The following is a 22,500-nucleotide window of genomic DNA, read 5'->3' as shown; positions in this document are numbered from 1 at the left end:
CTCGCTGGGCTTTGAGTTCAGGCCCGGACACGAGTACTACTACATCTGTAAGTACTCACATTTTATACATACTATCAGAGGTGGGTAGTAACGCGCTACATTTACTCCGTTACATCTACTTGAGTAACTTTTGGGATAAATTGTACTTCTAAGAGTAGTTTTAATGCAACATACTTTTACTTTTACTTGAGTATATTTATAGAGAAGAAACGCTACTTTTACTCCGCTACTTTTATCTACATTCAGCTCGTTACTCGCTACTCATTTTTACCGATCTGTTAATGCACGCTTTGTTTGTTTTGGTCTGTCAGACAGACTTTCATAGTGCCTTCGTTTCAACAAGTACAGTCACTGGTGACGCTCACTCCGTTCCACCAATCAGATGCAGTCACTGGTGACGTTGGACCAATCAAACAGAGCCAGGCGGTCACATGACCTGACTTAAACAAGTTGAAAAACTTATTGGGGTGTTACCATTTAGTGGTCAATTGTACGGAATATGTACTGTACTGTGCAATCTACTAATAAAAGTTCCAATCATTCAATCAAAAGTGTGAAGGAAAAAAGACCCTTTTTTATTTCAACCGTACATCCCGTCAAAAGCCTAAAGACTGACTGCACAGTTCCTGTCTTCACAATAAAAGTGCCGCTCCATCGCGCCTGCGCTTTCAAAACAAGAGTCTCCGAAAGCCAGCGCAAACAAGCTAGCAAGCTACGGAGTTTGCCGCCAATGTATTTCTTGCAAAGTGTATAAAAACGAATATGGAAGCTGGACAAATAAGAAGCCAAAAACCAACCACTTTCATGTGGTATTAGACAGAAAGGAGGAACTTTTTTTCTCCTCCTTTTGAAAACGTGGACGTTATCATCACTACTGTCTGATTACAATCAATGCAAGTCATCAGAATCAGGTAATACACCAACTTATATTCTTGTCTTCATGAAAGAAAGGAATCTATATGTGTTAAACATGCATGTATATTCATTAAAACACCTTTAACATGTAAACAAAAACGGCAAAATAAATAAATATAAATTATATGCTGTATTTATCAATGTATGTATACCGTATTTTCCGCACCATAAGGCGCCCTGGGTTATAAGCCGCGCCTTCAATGAACGGCATATTTCAAAACTTTGTCCACCTATAAGCCGCCCCGTGTTATAAGCCGCATCTAACTGCGCTAAAGGAATGTCAAAAAAACAGTCAGATAGGTCAGTCAAACTTTAATAATATATTAAAAACCAGTGTGATGTGGGCGCGCATAGAGTCGTATATCAACATGGACGGAGCTGCGTGAAAAAAGCCACCCGGCCTCTTCGCGTAAACTTCCCTTAACCACTCGCTCATCTTTTCTTCATCCATCCATCCCTTCGAGTTAGCTTTTATGATGACGCCGGCTGGGAAGGTCTCTTTTGGCAAGGTCTTCCTTTTGAATATCGCCATGGGTGGAAGTTTCTGGCCATTAGCATGGCAAGCTAGAACCACAGTGAAGGATGACTTCTCATTCCCTGTGGTGCGAATATTCACCGTACGTGCTCCCGTTGTATCCACAGTGCGGTTCACAGGAATATCAAAAGTCAGTGGAACCTCGTCCATGTTGATAATGTTCTCTGGCCGGATCTTTTTTTCAGCTATCTTGTTTTTACAATATGCACGGAAAGTAGCCAGCTTTTCTTGAAAGTCTTTAGGCAGTTGCTGTGAAATAGTAGTCCGTGTGCGGATGGAGAGATTGCGTCTTTTCATGAACCGGAAACCTGTCGCTTAGTAGGAGCCATTTTGTGGTCTTTACAGATGTAAACACACAAAGGAAATGAAACGTAATATCCGCGCGCTTCTTCTTCTTCTACGGGGGCGGGTGGTTGCTTACAGTAGAAGAAGAAGCGCTTCCTGTTCTATGGGGGCGGGTGCTTACCTTGGCGGTTGCTTGCCGTAGAAGAAGAAGCGCTTCCTCTTCTACGGGGAAAAAAGATGGCGGCTGAAAATGAATCTTAATATTAATCCATATATAAAGCGCACCGGGTTATAAGCCGCACTGTCAGCTTTTGAGTAAATTTGTGGTTTTTAGGTGCGGCTAATAGTGCGGAAAATACGGTATATATATATATATATATATATATATATATATATATATATATATATATATATATATATATATATATATATATATATATATATATATATATATATATATATATATATATATATATATATATATATGTGTGTGTGTATATATATATATATGTGTGTATATATATATATGTGTGTGTGTGTGTGTATATGTTACTCATCAGTTACTCAGTACTTGAGTAGTTTTTTCACAACATACTTTTTACTTTTACTCAAGTAAATATTTGGGTGACTACTCCTTACTTTTACTTGAGTAATAAATCTCTAAAGTAACAGTACTCTTACTTGAGTACAATTTCTGGCTACTCTACCCACCTCTGCATACTATACACCTTCTATACATACAATACACCCTGAATACACACAATACTCCTTTTATTCTGAAAATCCCACTGGGTGACTGTTGTGGCTGCAGTTGGAATTGTTCTAGCTTATCTTATCTTATCTTATAATTATTTTATACACTTAACTTGTGCACTTACTGTATGTTACACACACAACCTTTGTTATTTTGGAGTTGTCCAATCAAGAGCACTTAACCTGTGCACTAAAATGAATATTGCATTTATCAAACTTGACATCCCACATTAATGGTGAGGACATTTCTCTTTGCGGGGACTCTTCAGCTGGACCGCACAAAAATAATCCTTGCTTTTTCACCCCAGTAGTGTGTGTGTGTGTGTGTGTGTGTGTGTGTGTGTGTGTGTGTGTGTGCACTTGTCTCACCATCCTTGTGTGGACATACACTTGACAAACCAACCTTTCTGTGAGGACCTTTTGACGTGTGAGGACATTTTCCTGGTCCTCACAACTACAGAAGTCAAATATTTTGTTTTACTTTGTGTGTTTTGCATTCTGAAGTGAGGTTGCAACTCTCTACTCCCATCTAGTGGTAGATATAAATTTTTTTTCCATCATTCTAGCTATAGTGGAAAGGGGGGCCCTCCCAATCTACTAACCAAACGTGGGTCCACACAAAGTAGGCAAGACATGTATGTGTGTGTGTGTGTGTGTGTGTGTGTGTGTGTGTGTGTGTGTGTTATGCACAGCGCTGCTCTGCATGCATTTGTAAACATGATGTAAATATGCAATCAACACACACTGATGGAGAGCAACGCCGCGCCCAAAAGATGGAAACGTGGCGGCCATCTTTCTCTCTCTCTCTCGTTCTATCGTTTCTTTTCATGACAAATTTGTCCAAAACGAGCTTGTAATGATTTTTTTATTATCCTCCGCTGATGTTTCTCCCCGCGTTTAACAAGCCACGTCTTAGTGTCACTGATGGGGGTCCCGGCCCCCCCCCCCCCCCCATGAGATGCCCCCTGTCACTCACCCTGTCACTTGTCAATGTGCGCGCAGGGAAAAAAGCAGAAATGAGTCGTTGATGGACTGACTTCAATCCCAGGGAGCATTTTAGGCAACTTAATTGGTTGCTGAAAAACAGGGAAGAAGCACATTACTGCGCCACATTTGGCCACTGAGCCAAGAATGCAAATACGGCGAACCGTCAGAACCCGAATAAATTCAGATTAGGGGTGTGTGGGGGGGGGGGGGGGGGAAGCGAACTGTTCCACAGCTCACACTTTTAGCCACATAAACGGTTTAAAATAGCAAACGACGTTTGTGTTTGCCGAAGCTGAAAAGCAGGTGTTTTTGCTGATAATCTTTGAGAGCTTTTCCTGCAGCTCCATCCGAGGTCTGTGGACCATCGAGACATGCAAACTATGGCTGTTTTATTTTTATTTTTTATTTGTTTATTTGTTATCTTTTTATTTATTTATTTAATATATATGTCCATCCATCCATTTTCTACCGCTTATTCCCTTCGTGAATAAGATCTACCGATCACCACCTGGTGGTGAGTTGGCTGCGATGGTGGGGGAGGATGCCGGACAGACCTGGCAGGCCCAAACGCATTGTGAGGGTTTGCTGGGAACGTCTGGCAGAGTCTCCTGTCAGAGAGAGTTTCAATTCCCACCTCCGGAAGAACTTTGAACATGTCACGAGGGAGGTGCTGGACATTGAGTCCGAGTGGACCATGTTCCGCGCCTCTATTGTCGAGGCGGCTGATTGGAGCTGTGGCCGCAAGGTAGTTGGTGCCTGTCGTGGCGGTAATCCTAGAACCCGTTGGTGGACACCGGCGGTGAGGGATGCCGTCAAGCTGAAGAAGGAGTCCTATCGGGTTCTTTTGGCTCATGGGACTCCTGAGGCAGCGGACAGGTACCGACAGGCCAAGCGGTGTGCGGCTTCAGCGGTCGCGGAGGCAAAAACTCGGACATGGGAGGAGTTCGGGGAAGCCATGGAAAACGACTTCCGGACGGCTTCGAAGCGATTCTGGACCACCATCCGCCGCCTCAGGAAGGGGAAGCAGTGCACTACCAACACCGTGTATGGTGCGGATGGTGTTCTGCTGACCTCGACTGCGGAAGTTGTGGATCGGTGGAGGGAATACTTCGAAGACCTCCTCAATCCCACCAACACGTCTTCCTATGAGGAAGCAGTGCCTGGGGAATCTGTGGTGGGCTCTCCTATTTCTGGGGCTGAGGTTGCTGAGGTAGTTAAAAAGCTCCTCGGTGGCAAGGCCCCGGGGGTGGATGAGATCCGCCCGGAGTTCCTTAAGGCTCTGGATGCTGTAGGGCTGTCTTGGTTGACAAGACTCTGCAGCATCGCGTGGACATCGGGGGCAGTACCTCTGGATTGGCAGACCGGAGTGGTGGTTCCTCTCTTTAAAAAGGGGAACCGGAGGGTGTGTTCTAACTATCGTGGGATCACACTCCTCAGCCTTCCCGGTAAGGTCTATTCAGGTGTACTGGAGAGGAGGTTACGCCGGATAGTCGAACCTCGGATTCAGGAGGAACAGTGTGGTTTTCGTCCTGGTCGTGGAACTGTGGACCAGCTCTATACTCTCGGCAGGGTCCTTGAGGGTGCATGGGAGTTTGCCCAACCAGTCTACATGGGCTTTGTGGACTTGGAGAAGGCATTCGACCGTGTCCCTCGGGAAGTCCTGTGGGGAGTGCTCAGAGAGTATGGGGTTTCGGACTGTCTGATTGTGGCGGTCCGCTCCCTGTATGATCAGTGCCAGAGCTTGGTCCGCATTGCCGGCAGTAAGTCGGACACGTTTCCAGTGAGGGTTGGACTCCGCCAAGGCTGCCCTTTGTCACCCATTCTGTTCTGAACTTTTATGGACAGAATTTCTAGGCGCAGTCAAGGCGTTGAGGGGATCTGGTTTGGTGGCTGCAGGATTAGGTCTCTGCTTTTTGCAGATGATGTGGTCCTGATGGCTTCATCTGGCCAGGATCTTCAGCTCTCGCTGGATCGGTTCGCAGCCGAGTGTGAAGCGACTGGGATGGGAATCAGCACCTCCAAGTCCGAGTCCATGGTTCTCGCCCGGAAAAGGGTGGAGTGCCATCTCCGGGTTGGGGAGGAGATCTTGCCCCAAGTGGAGGAGTTCAAGTACCTCAGAGTCTTGTTCACGAGTGGGGGAAGAGTGGATCATGAGATCGACAGGCGGATCGGTGCGGCGTCTTCAGTAATGCGGACGCCGTATCGATCCATTGTGGTGAAGAAAAAGCTGAGCCGGAAGGCAAAGCTCTCAATTTACCGGTCGATCTACGTTCCCATCCTCACCTATGGTCATGAGCTTTGGGTTATGACCAAAAGGACAAGATCACGGGTACAAGCGGCCCAAATGAGTTTCCTCCGCCGAGTGGCGGGGCTCTCCCTTAGAGATAGGGTGAGAAGCTCTGTCATCCGGGGGGAGCTCAAAGTAAAGCCACTGCTCCTCCACATGGAGAGGAGCCAGATGAGGTGGTTCGGGCATCTGGTCAGGATGCCACCTGAACGCCTCCCTAGGAAGGTGTTTAGGGCACGTCCGACCGGTAGGAGGCCACGGGGAAGTCCTAGGACACGTTGGGAAGACTATGTCTCCCGGCTGGCCTGGGAACACCTCGGGATCCCACAGGAAGTGTCATGTCTGTGTGATCATGTTTTTGTTTTGGTCATGTTCGTTTTGGGTTTTGGACTTTTTGTGCACTTTTGTTTTGTCACCATAGCAACCATTAGTTTTCACCTGTCACGTCACGCACCTGTTTCACGTTTTGAGTCACGCACCTGCTTTCACTAATCATGTCCGTAGTATTTAAGTTCATTCTTTTCAGTTTGTCGTCCTGACGACCTCACCACATTTATGCTCTGTCCATGCCTGGCACTTCTTCCCATGTCCATTCTTCATGCAACTATTTTTGTCCAAGCCAAGTAAGTTTTTGTTCCATGTTTATAGTCTTTTTGTTTTTTCATAGTTTGTTCTCCGCCACTGTGCGTGCTTTTCATTTGTACTTTTTTGCTATAGTCTTTTGGTTTCATAGTTTATTCTCCGCCACTGTGCGCGCTTTCGTTTATTCCTTTTTTTTGATAATAATAAATAAATCATGTACCTTCATTCCCGTCTCGCCCGAGCCAACTTTCCGTTGCATCCCGGAAAAGCACACACCCAAGACCAAGTCTTGACAGGAAGAGCTGGACGAAGTGGCTGGGGAGAGGGAAGTCTGGGCTTCCCTGCTTAGGCTGCTGCCCCCGCGACCCGGCCTCGGATAAGCGGAAGAAGATGGATGGATGGATGGATGGATGGATGTATTCCGTTTATATTTACATCTAACACAATTTCCCAACTCATATGGAAACGGGGTTTGTACACCATCATTCTGGTTGATTCATTTTTTTTCCGCCACAATAAAAAAAGGAATGCATTTGGTCAGAAAAGTTACAGTACTTTATTGATACTGTTGGAATAATTGTTTGTAAGTTATCACAAAAGAAACGTTGTATTATGAATGCTGTCTTTCGAGGCCTAACAAGAGGAAGAAGGCTCGTGAAACGCCACTGTGATTTCAACACGGACAGATGGCAGGATCTGCTCAACTTCCAGAGGAACTCTCTCTGAAGTATTTCACAAACTCTCTTCCAACTATTTGGTAACCGAGGTCAACGCTATTTACGACCCGCTGCCCTCTTGAAGTTGCTGTGGTCAGGAGACGGGAGGGGTTATCCATTTGTCCTCCAACACCTGCCCCAGCTGGATCCAGGAAGAGCCCAAGCCCGAGAAATCCTCTTCTTGGTCTTCAAAGCGACCGAAAACAATGACTGTTTTACATACTTCCCATTCCTGCCGTGACATGTGTTGGTGCGTGAACATTGAACATCTGAATAAAAGAGGAGACGAAAACCTTCTTCGTCCGAGCGTGGTGCAGGACTGTACAGAGAGTGCAGTGGCCATGTCTCTCCTCAATATTGAGTCCAAATTGAATTCTGTCTCTGTTTGATTCCTTGCCTTTTGTCTTGTTTAATAGATGTCCTCAGTGTTTGAACGTGACAGATACTTTATTGAACATCTGGACCCCCGGGCCAGATGTTTGACACCTATCTAATAATTGATATTGGCCTTCAAAAAAACATATCGGTCCATCTCTACTCGGTATCATATTGGAAATGAAAAAGTGGTATCAGGACATAACAGAATGGGTAAAAAAGTACCTTTCAGATGAACTGGATTGTAAAAAAAGGAGAATAAATAAGGGGGAAAAATGCCAAAATTACAAACACCTGATGTCTCGTTGCACTTTTTTTCCCCCTAGTCAACACACACACACACACACTTTTGTTCCCCCCTGCTGGAGTCTCGGAGTAGAGTATTGTGTTACTGTGATCCCTGAGGAGTGTGTTCCAAAAAGACAGGAGGAGTGTGTGCATGAGTGCTGCCGGGGGTCAGTTGTCAAGTGATTGTGAGCGCTTGAAAGGCCGTGTCCATCATCTTGACAGGCCGACATGCACTTTGCTCTCTAATACATGCAGATCAAAACACACACACACACACACACACACACACACACACACACAGGCTTGTATTGATGTGCAGCAGCAGCACTTGTGTACGTGTGTGTATGTATGTATGTATGTGTCTAAGTAAAAACACATTGATTTCTCATGGTGATTCATGACCAGGTGTGTGTGTGTGTGTGTGTGTGTGTGTGTGTGTGTGTGTGTGCGCGCCTGTCATGTGTCTGACATGTTGACAGGTCAGCTCCGCCCCCTTCTGACCTCCCCCAAGCCCAACTTGTCCCAGCTGTGACGAGGCTGAGTGCTCCTCAATGGGCTTTCAGGACACGTCCACTGGTGGATGTGCTGGGAAAACCAAAAAGCCGATAAGACTTTTTTTTCAAAGGGGAACAACAAAAGTGGAATTTGTCAGCGGGTGCAAAGAAAAGGGAATAAAAGCAAGAATTGAGGGTGTGTAACTTTCCAAGAGGTGCAGGCGTCATTTTCCTGGGAGCTTGGTATTGCTCTTTTTAGGAGTCGGCTTGTTTTTTTTGGGGGGCAAGTAGGATGGGAGGGGGAAAAAAATCAATAATCCATCCATTTCTGTTATGCATAAGTAAGATTGACTTGAGATTTCTCGCACAGCCTTACCAAATCACCCACTAACTTTAGGCTGTTTTGGCATATCACCCCCAAATTTGGTACACACTTTAAGGTGAGTCACAAGCACGTGTGTGTAGAATTTGAGGAAGATCCCTTGAAGAAAATGGCCACCATTCCTATTATTTTTGCGTGTTTTACTTATTTGCGAAAACTATCTCTTCTACTCCTGAAGACAGAAAAAGCTGAAAACGTGTCAAAACATGCACCTCTACTGTGTTGCTGTGCTAGTGTTCTTCTGACAAATACACCACATGGCGGCGTTGTTGCTAAACCCCAACATTTAAACGCCATAAGTCTGAGTGACTTGAAATTTCTCACACACTATGAAAAAAACAACAACGCTGTATTACACCCAAATTCGGTACACATTTTAAGGGCGTTCCCAAACACGTGTGAGTACAATTTGAGCATGATTGATTGAAGAAAATGGCCGACATTCCTATTGTTTGGCATATGGCATTAGAGCGATATGACCTAAAAAATAAAGTCCGATTTTTTTCACCAAAAATTGTATTTACAATTTTTCCCGATTTTGTTTTCTTCCAACTTTTTAAAGAAACCAGTAGATAGAAATGACAGAGGTCAATTCAAAATACGTTTTGTTTTTACTTGATCAAAAACTAGTAGATTGAAATGACGCTTGAATCGGTTTAGAATCCAAATAAACGGTCCTGATGTAAATAAATGTTTTATTATCATTTTATTTTTTAACAGGGATTTAGTAGGATCATTAATTTTTAGTAGTAACTTTTACATTTCAGTGGGTAATCTGTAAAACAAATATTATTGTTTTACTGACTGTTATGTTTATTGACTGTTAAAAAAAAGTCAATAGATTTTACTGTAAAAAAAATTGTATGTTGTATGTTTGTCAATTTACAGTCATTTGTTGTAAAAAAAAACAAAAAAACTTAATTTTACTGTGAAAATTATGCCATTTTTACTGTAAATGCTGCAGATTTTTTTACAGTGTATGAAAACAGACATTGTCCCTTTTTTATGAATAATTTTGTAGTTATTCCCCAAAAAATTGAGGGATTCGAAAATAATGCAAAACAACAAAATTATTTTTATTCAATGAAAAGCATGTACCGTATTTTCCAGACCATAGGGCGCACCGGATTAGGCGCACAGTCCATTTTTGAGCAAATAAAAGGATTTTAAGTGTGGGAGGTGTGATAGAATGGCTGAAAAATACGGTATCTACGAATTTTGATGGGTTTTTTTACCCACCAAAAAAGAAATAAATATATTTTTATAAAAATATTATATACATTGTATTAAATTTTATACAAAATATTAAATAAAATGATTTGCCTGATAAGCTGGACAGGACAAAAAAAAAATTACACAATATTTTATTTAAAAAACAAAATCAGGTTCAAACACTAATGACATCTATTAAACTGACAAAGAAGCAAGGAATTAAACAGAGACAGAGTTAAATTTAGCTCAATTGAGGAGAAACGTCTGGGCTGTACTTTTGTACAGTCTCCCACCACGCTCTGACGAAAGATTGTACGCCTCCTCTTTTATTTGGACTTTCCCTGGTTACATGGCAACAGCTGTTTCTAAAGGAAGGGGGGTCGTAAACAGCCGCTGCATTTGGTCACAAAACAGTTCAAAGAAAAGGTGCCTGGAGGGAAGTCAGGTCCTGCTTTGTAGATCTCGGGTCAAGATAAAATCTTCCTGTTGATTACAATACATCAAAGAAAACCGACACCTTCATGTCGCTTCCCATCCTACACAGTGGAGTTTTACAAGCCTTTTGCCTGGTAGGATCAAAGACAGCTTTTGTCTGCACGCCGGGAACTCATGGAAACACAAAGTTTTGTGATAACTTAGATACAATTATTCTGTCTTGCCTCTGGTGAGGGCGGTCGCATTTTTCTCCGCTCCGTCCTTTCCCAGCTTGCTCTCTTCGTTTTTGTCTTGTCTGAACTTTTTTCAAGCCTCTTTCTTTGCGCTGTCCTCAAATCTAAACATCAGACATGGATATGATCAGCTGGACTCTTGACGCAATTGACAAAGTCTTTTCAATGAGGTAAAGAGGTTCTGGGGACCCTGGCGGCCCTGATGGAACCATTGCTGCGGGGTACGTGAGAGATTCCTGGGATAAATGGAGAATCATGTGCCTCTCAGTCCTTTCCATCGAGGACATGGAAGACATCTACCTATTTGGAACTATGATCGCGGGGCACCTGCTGATTGGGCTGGGCATTGCTCTGGTGTATCGTCAAATTCGTAAGACGATGGCAGCCACTCAAGGAGCCCAACGGCTGTTCGTCGCAATGGAAGGATTGGGCAGGGCTGTGGGAACACAGACTGCGGCGATTTCTGAACTGAATTGCAAGATGGATCACATCATGGAGAAGCTTGCGAAAAGGAAAATTGAATTGAATTTGAGAGCACCCAGCATGGACGAATAGAACAGACAAGTCATTGTTTTGTCTGCTCGCGGAAAACAAACATCCTAATCTACGATTTGACTCCCTCGAATGGCCTTGACGCAAGACCAGGCTGTTCTAAAAAAACACCCCCGAGGACACCTCAATGATGGACGCTTTTGACCTCCCTCCCTCCTCAACGACACCTGGAGTCCAACTTTTGCAGATCGGCCTCAGTCTAAACTAAAGAGGAGAAATATAACCTTAGAGGAAAAAATAATTTAAAACATTTATATGCACGTACAACACTTAGAACTTTTAGCATATCAGTATGTGGAATTAAATTATGGAATGGATTAAGTAAAGAAGTTAAAAATTGTACTGATATGATCCAGTTTAAGAGGTTGTTCAAAATAATAGTGCTTACAGAGTACAAAAAAGAAGAATTATGAGAAATACTTTCAACCTTATTGAAAATAAGATATTCTTCATCTCAGTATGTTAATAATGACTGAATTAATTCATTAATTACATATTACAAAACTGTTGTATACTAATTCATAGATGTTATTTTATTATATAAAAAGGTCAGTAAATGATTCTATATATTTGTAAACGCTCTGAAGTGGGAAAGGGGTAGGATTAAATAAGCTTTGCTTCTTCCTACTCCTTTTCGGGCATGATGTCAAATGAAATGATATGAAATTGTGTGATGTATTATGATGTAAGTGTGTTCATGTTCCAAATAAACTAAAGAAAGAAAAAAGTCTATAAAAAAAAAACATTACATCATCACACCCAAGACAATAGGGCACACACACACCCCCTCCCCCACCCCACGCCTTCACCACCGCTTGTTTCCCCTCGGGGTGATGGACGGCTGGCAGCGCTTCATAGCAGCAGTCGACCTCCAGGGCCCCAACTCCCCGCCCCTCTGTTGCGAGTTTGTCGTGATTAAATGTGACGTGTTTATGTGTGCATTGCATGGAGGTTTTTTCCCACTCCAGACTACTACTACCTACCTACTCAGTGGCCTAGTGGTTAGAGTGTCCGCCCTAAAGAAAGAAAAAAGTCTATAAAAAAAACATTACATCATCACACCCAAGACAATAGGGCACACACACCCCCTCCCCCACCCCACGCCTTCACCACCGCTTGTTTCCCCTCGGGGTGATGGACGGCTGGCAGCGCTTCATAGCAGCAGTCGACCTCCAGGGCCCCAACTCCCCGCCCCTCTGTTGCGAGTTTGTCGTGATTAAATGTAACGTGTTTATGTGTGCATTGCATGGAGGTTTTTTCCCACTCCAGACTAGACCCCCTTTGGAGCCCAGTCTAGATTGGATTTTTTTACTCATCTTCTTCCCCAGCGTTTTACCTTTTTCTTATCTTTTACGGGGCGCCATTGTCTTTTATTCATCCACATCCCTCATCCACATATTGTCATTTCTACTGGTACAGTCCAATCACTTGCAGCTTCATTACATTTTGCCTCTGGAGGCTGTTAATGTTGCCATGGTTACGCCCACTCCAGCCGACCACGTAACACAATAATAAGCCATCTGAAGGGCATGAATGACAAATAAATAAATGGACGTATCTCTTGAGTGATCACACTCTTTCCGTCTCTTCGCAGCTTCCCCTCATCCCAACCATGTGGGGCGGGCGTGTCTAAAGCTGAAGGTGTACGTCCGACCTCCAGGTGAGTCTCGCACCGCATGTCCTGATTGGCTGACAGAGTGCAATTAGAGTGGAGTGGGAGGTGTGATTGGGATGGCCCACAGACGCTTATTGACATGCTGGCGTTTACGAGTGTGAGCAGGTGTGTGTGTGCAAGTGTGTGTGAGCAGGTGTGTGTGTGTGCAGGTGTGTGTGTGTGAGTGTGCATAAGAACCTCTCATTCTGATCATATCACACCGACAATCTGTGGCCTCGTGGAAAATGTCTGGCAAGTTTCATTTTCTTGCCAGACGCACACAAGCAACATTTATACTTTAATCCTGTACGGTTAAAAAAAAATGTATATATATATATATATGTCTTAATAAGGTTATCCAAAAAATAGTGCTCGATACCGTAGTAGAGCGCAATATATGTATGTGTGGGGAAAAAAATCACAAGACTACTTCATCTCTACAGGCCTGTTTCATGAGGGGTTCCCTCAATCATCAGGAGATTTTAATGGAAGCATTCACATACCATGGTTTATATAGGGCACAGAGTGGGTGGGTACAGGCTGGCGTAGGGGCGTGGTGATTGGCTCATGTGTTACCTAGGAGGTGTTTCCGTCTGTGGCGGCATGCCGATACAATTTCGCTGCGCTTGTTGAGGGATGACAGGTCTGGACGGTAAATAATAAACAGTTTCTCTTTCAAGCATAGGTTGCATCTTTTATTACCACTATTGTAAGGTGTGCTGGATGCAAGAATTTGCCATGTTATTGAATATTCAACATTATTGTCTTTGAGGTCCCAAATGTGTTTGCTGAGTTCTGTGGTATTTCGCAGGTTTTTGTTCCTGAAAGAAGCCTTGTGATTGTTCCATCTGGTTTTGAATCCTCCCTCGGTTAATCCTACATATGTGTCGGATGTGTTAATGTCCTTGCGTGTTACCTTAGATTGGTAGACAACTGATGTTTGTAAGCACCCCCCGTTGAGGGGGCAATCAGGTTTCTTTCGACAATTACATCCTTTGTTGGTTTTGGAGTCGCTCTGTCTGAGGGCCGACGGCTCATTTGCAATTGTTTTGTTGTGGTTTGAGATGATTTGTCGTATATTGTTCATGCAGCTGTAGCTCAATTTAATGTTGTTCTTGTTGAATACTTTTCTTAGGATGTTGTCTTTGGGAAAGTGTTTGTCAATCAGAGTGAGGAATTTGTGTCCAATGTTCGTTGAGACGTTTTTGCTGTATGGGGGGTTGTACCAGATGATGTCGTTCCGTTTTCTGTTCTTTTTTTGGCTGGTTTCCTGGCGTGGGTTCATAGGTGAGGGTGAAATTGTATCCGCTTTCATCAAGGGCTTTTTGGTACGGGGGGGTTGCTTGGTCAAATTCAGCTTTGCTAGATGACAGCATCGATAGCCTTTTATTGATTCCGGTAGGTATTCTTTTCGTGGTGGTGGGTGGGTGGTTGCTGTCATGGTGCACGTATTGGAGTGTTGTGTTGGGTTTCGTGAATGGTTGGTAGCTGTTATTTCTCAGGTTGAAAGTGACGTCGAGGAAGTTGACGGTTTGCTTGTTGGCTTCAATCGTGATCCGACACATATGTAGGATTAACCGAGGGAGAGTTCAAAACCAGATGGAACAATCACAAGGCTTCTTTCAGGAACCAAAACCTGCGGAATACCACAGAACTCAGCAAACACATTTGGGACCTCAAAGACAATAATGTCGAATATTCAATAACATGGCAAATTCTTGCATCCAGCACACCTTACAATAGTGGTAATAAAAGATGCAACCTATGCTTGAAAGAGAAACTGTTTATTATTTACCGTCCAGACCTGTCATCCCTCAACAAGCGCAGCGAAATTGTAACAGCATGCCGCCACAGACGGAAACACCTCCTAGGTAACACTTGAGCCAATCACCACGCCCCTACACCAGCCTGTACCTACCCACTCTGTGCCCTATATAAACCATGGTATGTGAATGCTCCCATTAAAATCTCCTGATGATTGAGGGTACCCCCCCTCATGAAACAGGCCTGTAGAGATGAAATAGTCTTGTGATTTTTTTTCCCACACATACATATATATATATATATATATATATATATATATTTGTTTTGTTTTTAACCCCTTCTTAATCCTGAAAGTACATTGAAAATACACGCAACCCTAACTCAAAATGCCGGACATTTGAGGCATTTAAGAAACTCCGCCCTGACAGCTCCGCAAAAGAGGACATGTCCGGTGAAAAGAGGACGTATGGTCAGTCTATCCTAGCCCGTTAGCTGCTAGTATGCTGGCAAAAGAGGACTAGCGGCGAGCGGTTTCACCAGACGTGAAACCGGGCTAGGTCCTGACCATACGTCCTCTTTTCACCGGACATGTCCTCTTTTGCGGAGCCGTCAGGGCGGAGTTTCTTAAATGCCTCAAATGTCCGGCATTTTGAGTTAGGGTTGCGTGTATTTTCAATGTACGTTCAGGGTTGAGAAGGGGTTAAAAACAAAACAAACAGCAGCATTGGTGAGGGAGGGGCAGAGACAGAGAGAGAGAGAGAGTTATGATAAACGCGCATGCGTCGCCAGGCTCTGCTTTTTATCCATAGATTTATCACATTTAATGTTTTATTATCTATAGCAGGGGTGTCAAAAGTGTGCATTTTTGTAACATTTTCCTTGTTTTATTTGGCAAGTTGAAAGAACATGGTGCCAGTATGCTGGGTTTTTTTCCCCAATAAAATACTGGAAAAGATAGAAATGTAGTTTGTCTCTTTTATCCGATTATAAATCGATTAATCGAAGTAATAATCGACGGATTAATCGATTATCAAATTAATCGATTATCAAATTAATCGTTAGTTGCAGCCCTAATATATATATATACATATATATATATATATATATATATATATATATATATATATATATATATATATATATATATATATATATATTATATTATATATATATATATATATATATATATATATATATATATATATATATATATATATATTAGGGCTGCAACAGCTAATCGATTAAATTGATCATAAAAATAGTTGGCGATTAATTTAGTCATGGATTCGTTGGATCTATGCTATGCGCATGCGCAGAGGCTCCTTTTTTAAAAATTTTTAATAAACCTTTATTTATAAACTGCAACATTTACAAACAGCTGAGAAACAATAATCAAAATAAGTATGGTGCCAGTATGCTGTTTTTTCTTTTAATAAAATACTGGAAAAGATAGAAATGTAGTTTGTCTCTTTTATCCGATTATTAATCGATTAATCGAAGTAATAGTCGACAGATTCATCGATTATCAAATTAATCGTTAGTTGCAGCCCTAATATATATATATATATATATATATATATATATATATATATATATATATATATATATATATATATATATATATATATATATATATATATATATATATATATATATATATATATATATTAGGGCTGCAACAGCTAATCGATTAAATCGATTATAAAAATAGTTGGCGATTAATTTAGTCATGGATTCGTTGGATCTATGCTATGCGCATGCACAGAGGCTCCTTTTTAAAAAAAATTTAATAAACCTTTATTTATAAACTGCAACATTTACAAACAGCTGAGGAACAATAATCAAAATAAGTATGGTGCCAGTATGCTGTTTTTTCTTTTAATAAAATACTGGAAAAGATAGAAATGTAGTTTGTCTCTTTTATCCGATTATTAATCGATTAATCGAAGTAATAGTCGACAGATTCATCGATTATCAAATTAATCGTTAGTTGCAGCCCTAATATATATATATTTATATATATATATTAGGGCTGCAACAGCTAATCGATTAAATTGATTATAAAAATAGTTGGCGATTAATTTAGTCATTGATTCGTTGGATCTATGCTATGCGCATGCACAGAGGCTCCTTTTTTTAAATTTTTTAATAAACCTTTATTTATAAACTGCAACATTTACAAACAGCTGAGAAACAATAATCAAAATAAGTATGGTGCCAGTATGCTGGGGGTTTTTTTCAATAAAATACTGGAAAAGATAGAAATGTAGTTAGTCTCTTTTATCCGATTATTAATCGATTAATCGAAGTAATAGTCGACAGATTAATCGATTATCAAATTAGTTGTTAGTTGCAGCCCTAACATATATGTATATATATATATATATATATATATATATATATATATATATATATATATATACATACATATATATATATATATATATATATATATATATATATATATATATATATATATATATATATATATATATATATAGGCGCTACTGCATCAAAAATCGACATCAGTGTGTAAAGGATATCACCACATGGGCTCAGGAACACTTCAGAAAACCACTGTCAGTAACTACAGTTGGTCGCTACATCTGTAAGTGCAAGTTAAAACTCTACTATGCAAAGCCAAAGCCATTTATCAACAACACCCAGAAACCCGCTGGGCCCGAGCTCATCTAAGATGGACTGATACAAAGTGGAAAAGTGTTCTGTGGTCTGACGAGTCCACATTTCAAATTGTTTTTGGAAACTGTGGACGTCCTGTCCTCAGTAACAAAGATGAAACGCTCTCAGGAAGAGGTGCTTTAAAACATGGCTAGCTAGACAAATAAAGTAAATTTCTTACAAGTATCATTATCACTGGAGGACGAGGAATAGCTAAACATGCTTCACTACACAGCGTAGGAGGATACAATAGCTCACCGGCGTCACAATGTAAACAAACGCCATGGGTGGATCTACACCTGACATCCACTGTAATGATACCAAGTACAATAGTCGATACTACTATGATTACATCAATATTTTTTATCGTCAAAAAATCTTTTTAACCTTTTTAAAATTCATATTATGTTTATAAAGTCAGTAAATACGTCCCTGGACACATGAGGACTTTGAATATGACCAATGTATGATCCTGTAGCTACTTGGTATCGGATCCATACCCAATTTTGTGGTATTATCCAAAACTAATGTCAAGTTATCAAAAAAGAGAAGAATAAGTGATTATTACATTTTAACAGAAGTGTAGATAAAACATGTTCAAACAGAAAACAAGGCGACACCTACCCTTTACATCAGTATTTTTTTAACCATATTATTATTGGTTTATTTGGTATTATATTTTATTGTATGATCCTGTAACTACTTGGTATCGGATCCATACCCAATTTTGTGGTATCATCCAAAACTAATGTGAAGTATCAAAGAAGAGAAGAATAAGTGATTATTACATTTGAACAGAAGTGTAGATAGAACATGTTCAAACAGAAAATAAGCAGATATTAACAGTTTAATAATCCATTTTTTACAGTTTGTCCCTCATAATGTGTACAAAATAATAGGTGTATAAATGACACAATATGTTACTGCATAGACTAATTAGGAGTCTTTGTTTGTTTACTTACTACTAAAAGACAAGTTGTCTATTTTATTTAAGGACTAAATGACAATAATAAACATGTTTCATGTACACTAACATTTTTTTGTCAAAATAAAGCCAATTATGCCATTTTTTGTGGTCCCCTTTTATTTAGAAAAATATCGAAATACATTTTGGTACCGGGACAACCCGATACCCTGACCGCATTGTCAGTTGCTGCGTAGAGTGGCGCTTTCTGTCATTTTCGGCAGACTGCATTGCAAAATGTTAAACCACCCCCCCCCCTCTTCCTCTCACGCGAGATCCACCCAGGAATGGGGCCATATGATGATGAGATATGATGAGATAAGTAAGATTATTTTGAGAGTGAAAGAATGGATGAATTAAATAAATTCAGAATGTTTATCATGGTTCTTCTTCTTTGTACTTTGTAAACACTTTAAGTTTGAAGAGTTTCTTGAAGTGGATCATATTAGTACATTGTTTGATTGCTTTGCTTCATCCATTCCATCATTTTGATTCCACATACTGATATACTGAAGGTACTGTGTCTGTAGTAGTGTTTTTATGCATATTTGTACGTGCTATTGTAATGTTATGAACCTAGCGTCGTTAGCATTAGCTAATATGCTAACTGATTTCGTTGCTGATCTAGTGACGCATGCAGACAATATAATTATAATGGGGGACTTTAATATCCATATGAATACCCCATCGGACCCTCAGTGCGTGGCGCTATCCCGTCCCTACTGTATGCTAGAAAACACCCGCCTCCACCCACAGAGACAAAGACAAAGAGGGTTCACTCCATTTCTATAGAAGTTATTGGCACATTTTGATGAAACTTTCAGAAAATATTAGAAATGGGATAAAGAACAAGCGATTAGATTTTGGGGCTGTCTGTTTCTCTAGTGGACTTTTCAATGTGGTCCCCCGAGGAATGTTTTTATCACACTTTTGCATTCTGCTCTCATAAAACTGCTGCCTAATTATCATGTTTTGTACAAAGCCAGCGTGGTATTAGCAGAAATAATACAGAAGTAGAGGAACGCCGCGAATTTAGGTCAGATGCCGTTATGCAACTTTTATTTTGAAAGTCGAGCGAGTGAGGCAATTTTTTTTTTTTGAAGGGGGAGCTCGACGTGCGGCATCAAACCTGCCTAGTAACTCTTCTTCTCCCTCGATAGTCGCACACTTTGAAGTTGTCAGGGAGAAGATGGACGGGCGCCAGCTTTCCAGGCTGGGATTGGAAGCATCTGGAAGACTGGCGATGGCTTTTTGGGGATTTGGGATACAAGAAGAATGATCTTAGACTGCTTAGATGATCGATGAACAATTGATGAAATATGTCCGTCATTCACAGCCCTGCTCCTGTTTGACATACTGTCATTAAGGTGTGTGTGTGTGTGTGTGTGTGTGTGTGTGTGTGTGTGTGTGTGTGTGTGTGTGTGTGTGTGTGTGTGTGTGTGTGTGTGTATGTGTGTGTGTGTGTGTGTTTTCTTGTATTTCCACCCTTCTTGAGACATGAAGAAGGAAAAGTATCTTCTATATGAGGATAACATTGCATCTAATAGAGAGACAAATACTAGAGTCCGTGAACATTGCTCCAAAGTCAGGATTTTTTGTTGATTTAATATGCATAGAAAAGTAAACATTGACAGGTGCAAAGGCAGCAATATATGATCAAACAAGGTAAAGAAGGACTTCCCTATTCATACCCGAAAAAACCCGCCAGGTGAACGGCTGATTTTACCACTTCCGGTGCTAAAAAACAATTACGAACCAAAAATTCCAAAATAAATTAAAGCTGCAAGCAGCGATGGACGGGACCGACTTTGACGGCACATAAAATCCAAACCGGAGCAGTAATTAAAACTCTTTGGTCAACTTTTAATCAGAAGGGTTCAATCTCTCTCCTGTGCTAGTTTGAAGCCGACACGACAAACGCACTCAGAGGAGATAATGTTTGAAAAAAGGTGATCGTTTTTTTACAAAACCTTTGTTTTGAAGGGGGAATTGCAAACTTCCTGTTGATTTTTGCTGGGGGTTGTCAATATATGAAATGTAGGTCTAAGTGAGACCTACATAGAGGTTTTTGTTTCATGTCTCTAAGACATTTCTACTGGAAGTTACAGGCCGTTTTGTCTGAGTTTTCTTCCTAGGAGCAGTTGTGTCTGTGTTTTCTTCTTAGGGGGCGCTAGAGCGCAATTTTGAGTTTTGGGGTTGGGTTTTTTATTAGATCGCAATTTTTGCCAGTCCCGATGTGTGTGTCCAGTTTGGTGAGTTTTGAAGCATGTTAAGAGGGTCAAATTACAGCTCAAAGAGGCAAAATGACTGTTTTTAGTAAATGTTTGTTTTGAAAGGGGAATTCCTGTTGATTTTTGCTGAAGGATGTCAATGTATGAAATCTAGGTCTAAGTCAGACCTACATAGAGGTTTTTGTTTCATGACATTTCTACCGGAAGTTACAAGCAGTTTCGTCTGTGTTTTGCCTAGGGGGCGCTAGAGCGCAATTTTGAGTTTTGGGGTTTGGTTTTTTGGTTAGATGGCAATTTTCGCCAGTCCTGATGTTTTTGTCAAATATGGTGAGTTTTGAAGCATGTTAAGGGTGTCAAATTACAGCTCAAAGAGGCGGCGGAATAATAATAATAATAAAACGCACGAAATACAATAGGGTCCTCTGTGCCAAAGGGACATTGCGGTCCCTAATAAATTAACTAAAAGCTGTTTTTTTCTCACAATGTGTCAACTTTTTTTCTCATACAATTGGGAGCAATTTCTCATATTCTTTCTGTTTCTGTAATATTGCAATATTTTCTCTAAAAACTATTACTTTTTAATGAAAAATTATTACTTTTTAATGCAAAATGGCGACATCTCTCATATAAAATTTTGACTTTCATCACAATATTGCCAATTTTTTTCTGTTGCATTTGTGTCATAATTTTGCAGAGTAAAGTTCCGATTATTATTATAATATTGCCAAAATGTTGAAGTTGTATTATAAAATTACGACTCTTTTCATAAAATTGCCAACATTTTAAGCTTTTCTTGTAAAATTGCGACTGTTATTGAGTAAAAATTCCAAATTTTATCATAACATTGCACAAATGTTCCGTTTTTCTTGTAAAATTTTGACTTGCGTTGAGTAAAATGACGACTTTTATTATAATACTGCCAAAATTTGAAGTTTTTCTTGTGAAACTGTGACCTTTTTCTTGTGAAATTCCAACTCATTTTTCACAACAAGCTTTTTTATATTTGCATAGTATGTATATATTATTAATGTTGTAAATACACTTCTTTATATATCCAGAAAGGCTGGTCCTGAAGAGGGACGCATTTTTCGGTGGTCTCAAGAAGGTAACAAATACAAGAATGTGTGTGTGTGTGTGTGTGTGTTTTTGTGTGTGTGTGTGTGTGTGTGTGTGTGTGTGTTCTTGTATTTCCACCCTTCTTGAGACATGAAGAAGGAAAAGTATCTTCCATATGAGGAGGTGTGAACAAGCGATGACATAAATCATGGTCCCAGTAACATTGCATCTAATAGAGAGACAAATACTAGAGTCCGTGAACATTGCTCCAAAGTCAGGATTTTTGGTTGACTAAATATGCATTGAAAAGTAAACATTGACAGGTGCAAAGGCAGCAATATATGATCAAACAAGGTAAAGAAGGACTTCCCTATTCATACCCGAAAAAACCCGCCAGGTGAACGGCTGATTTTACCACTTCCGGTGCTAAAAAACAATTACGAACCAAAAATTCCAAAATAAATAAATTAACTAAAAGCTGTTTTTTTCTCACAAAATTTCTTATAGAATTGTGAACAATTTCTCATATTTTTTCTGTTTCTGTAATATTGCAATATTTCTTATGTAAAATCATTGCCTTTTAATGCAAAATGGTGACATTTGTCATATAAAATTCTGACTTTTATCACAATTTTGCCAATTTTTTTGTTGTTCTTGTAAAATGGTGACATTTTTTGAGTAAAATTATGACTTGTCATAATTTTGCAGAGTAAAGTTCCGATTATTATTATAATGTTGCCAACATTTTAAAGTTCTCTTATATAACTGTGACTTGTGTCGAGTAAAATTGCAATTCCTTTCATAAAATTGCCAAAATGTTAAACTTTTCTTGTAAAATTGCGACTGTTATTGAATAAAATTCCAACTTTTATCATAATATTGCACAAATGTCCCGTTTTTCTTTTAACATTTTGACTTGCGTTGAGTAAAATTACGCCTTTTATTATAATACTGCCAAAATTCTAAGTTTGATGGTGACATCTATCAAAATGAGGGTGGTCCCAAAAAGGAGGGATTTTTCAAATTGACTGTGTGTAGCTTTTAAAAGTGCTCCCCCTCTGGTCAACATATGAAATAACAAGTGTGTGTAAGTAATTGAAATGCACCCCCTTTGGCCAAAA

The 22,500-nt window shown here is 40.4% G+C and overlaps 1 protein-coding gene across 2 annotated transcripts in view; it reads left to right on the top strand.

The window, feature by feature from the left end:
* efna2a (ephrin-A2a) overlaps nt 1-22,500 on the top strand; it is a 258,269-nt gene that overhangs the window by 226,383 nt on the left and 9,386 nt on the right. For both annotated transcript variants that reach the window (XM_061969209.1, XM_061969208.1), the window contains exons 3-4: nt 1-47; nt 12,626-12,692. The exon at nt 1-47 is cut by the window's left edge and continues 246 nt beyond it. In XM_061969209.1, the coding sequence (XP_061825193.1) occupies nt 1-47; nt 12,626-12,692 (114 nt within the window). The remainder of the gene's footprint in view (nt 48-12,625; nt 12,693-22,500) is intronic.

The sequence above is a fragment of the Nerophis lumbriciformis genome, linkage group LG08 (genome assembly GCF_033978685.3).
Source record: "Nerophis lumbriciformis linkage group LG08, RoL_Nlum_v2.1, whole genome shotgun sequence".
Taxonomy (NCBI): domain Eukaryota; kingdom Metazoa; phylum Chordata; class Actinopteri; order Syngnathiformes; family Syngnathidae; genus Nerophis; species Nerophis lumbriciformis.
The sequence above is the reverse complement of the archived record's forward strand: the minus strand, read 5'-3'. Positions and strand labels throughout refer to the sequence as shown.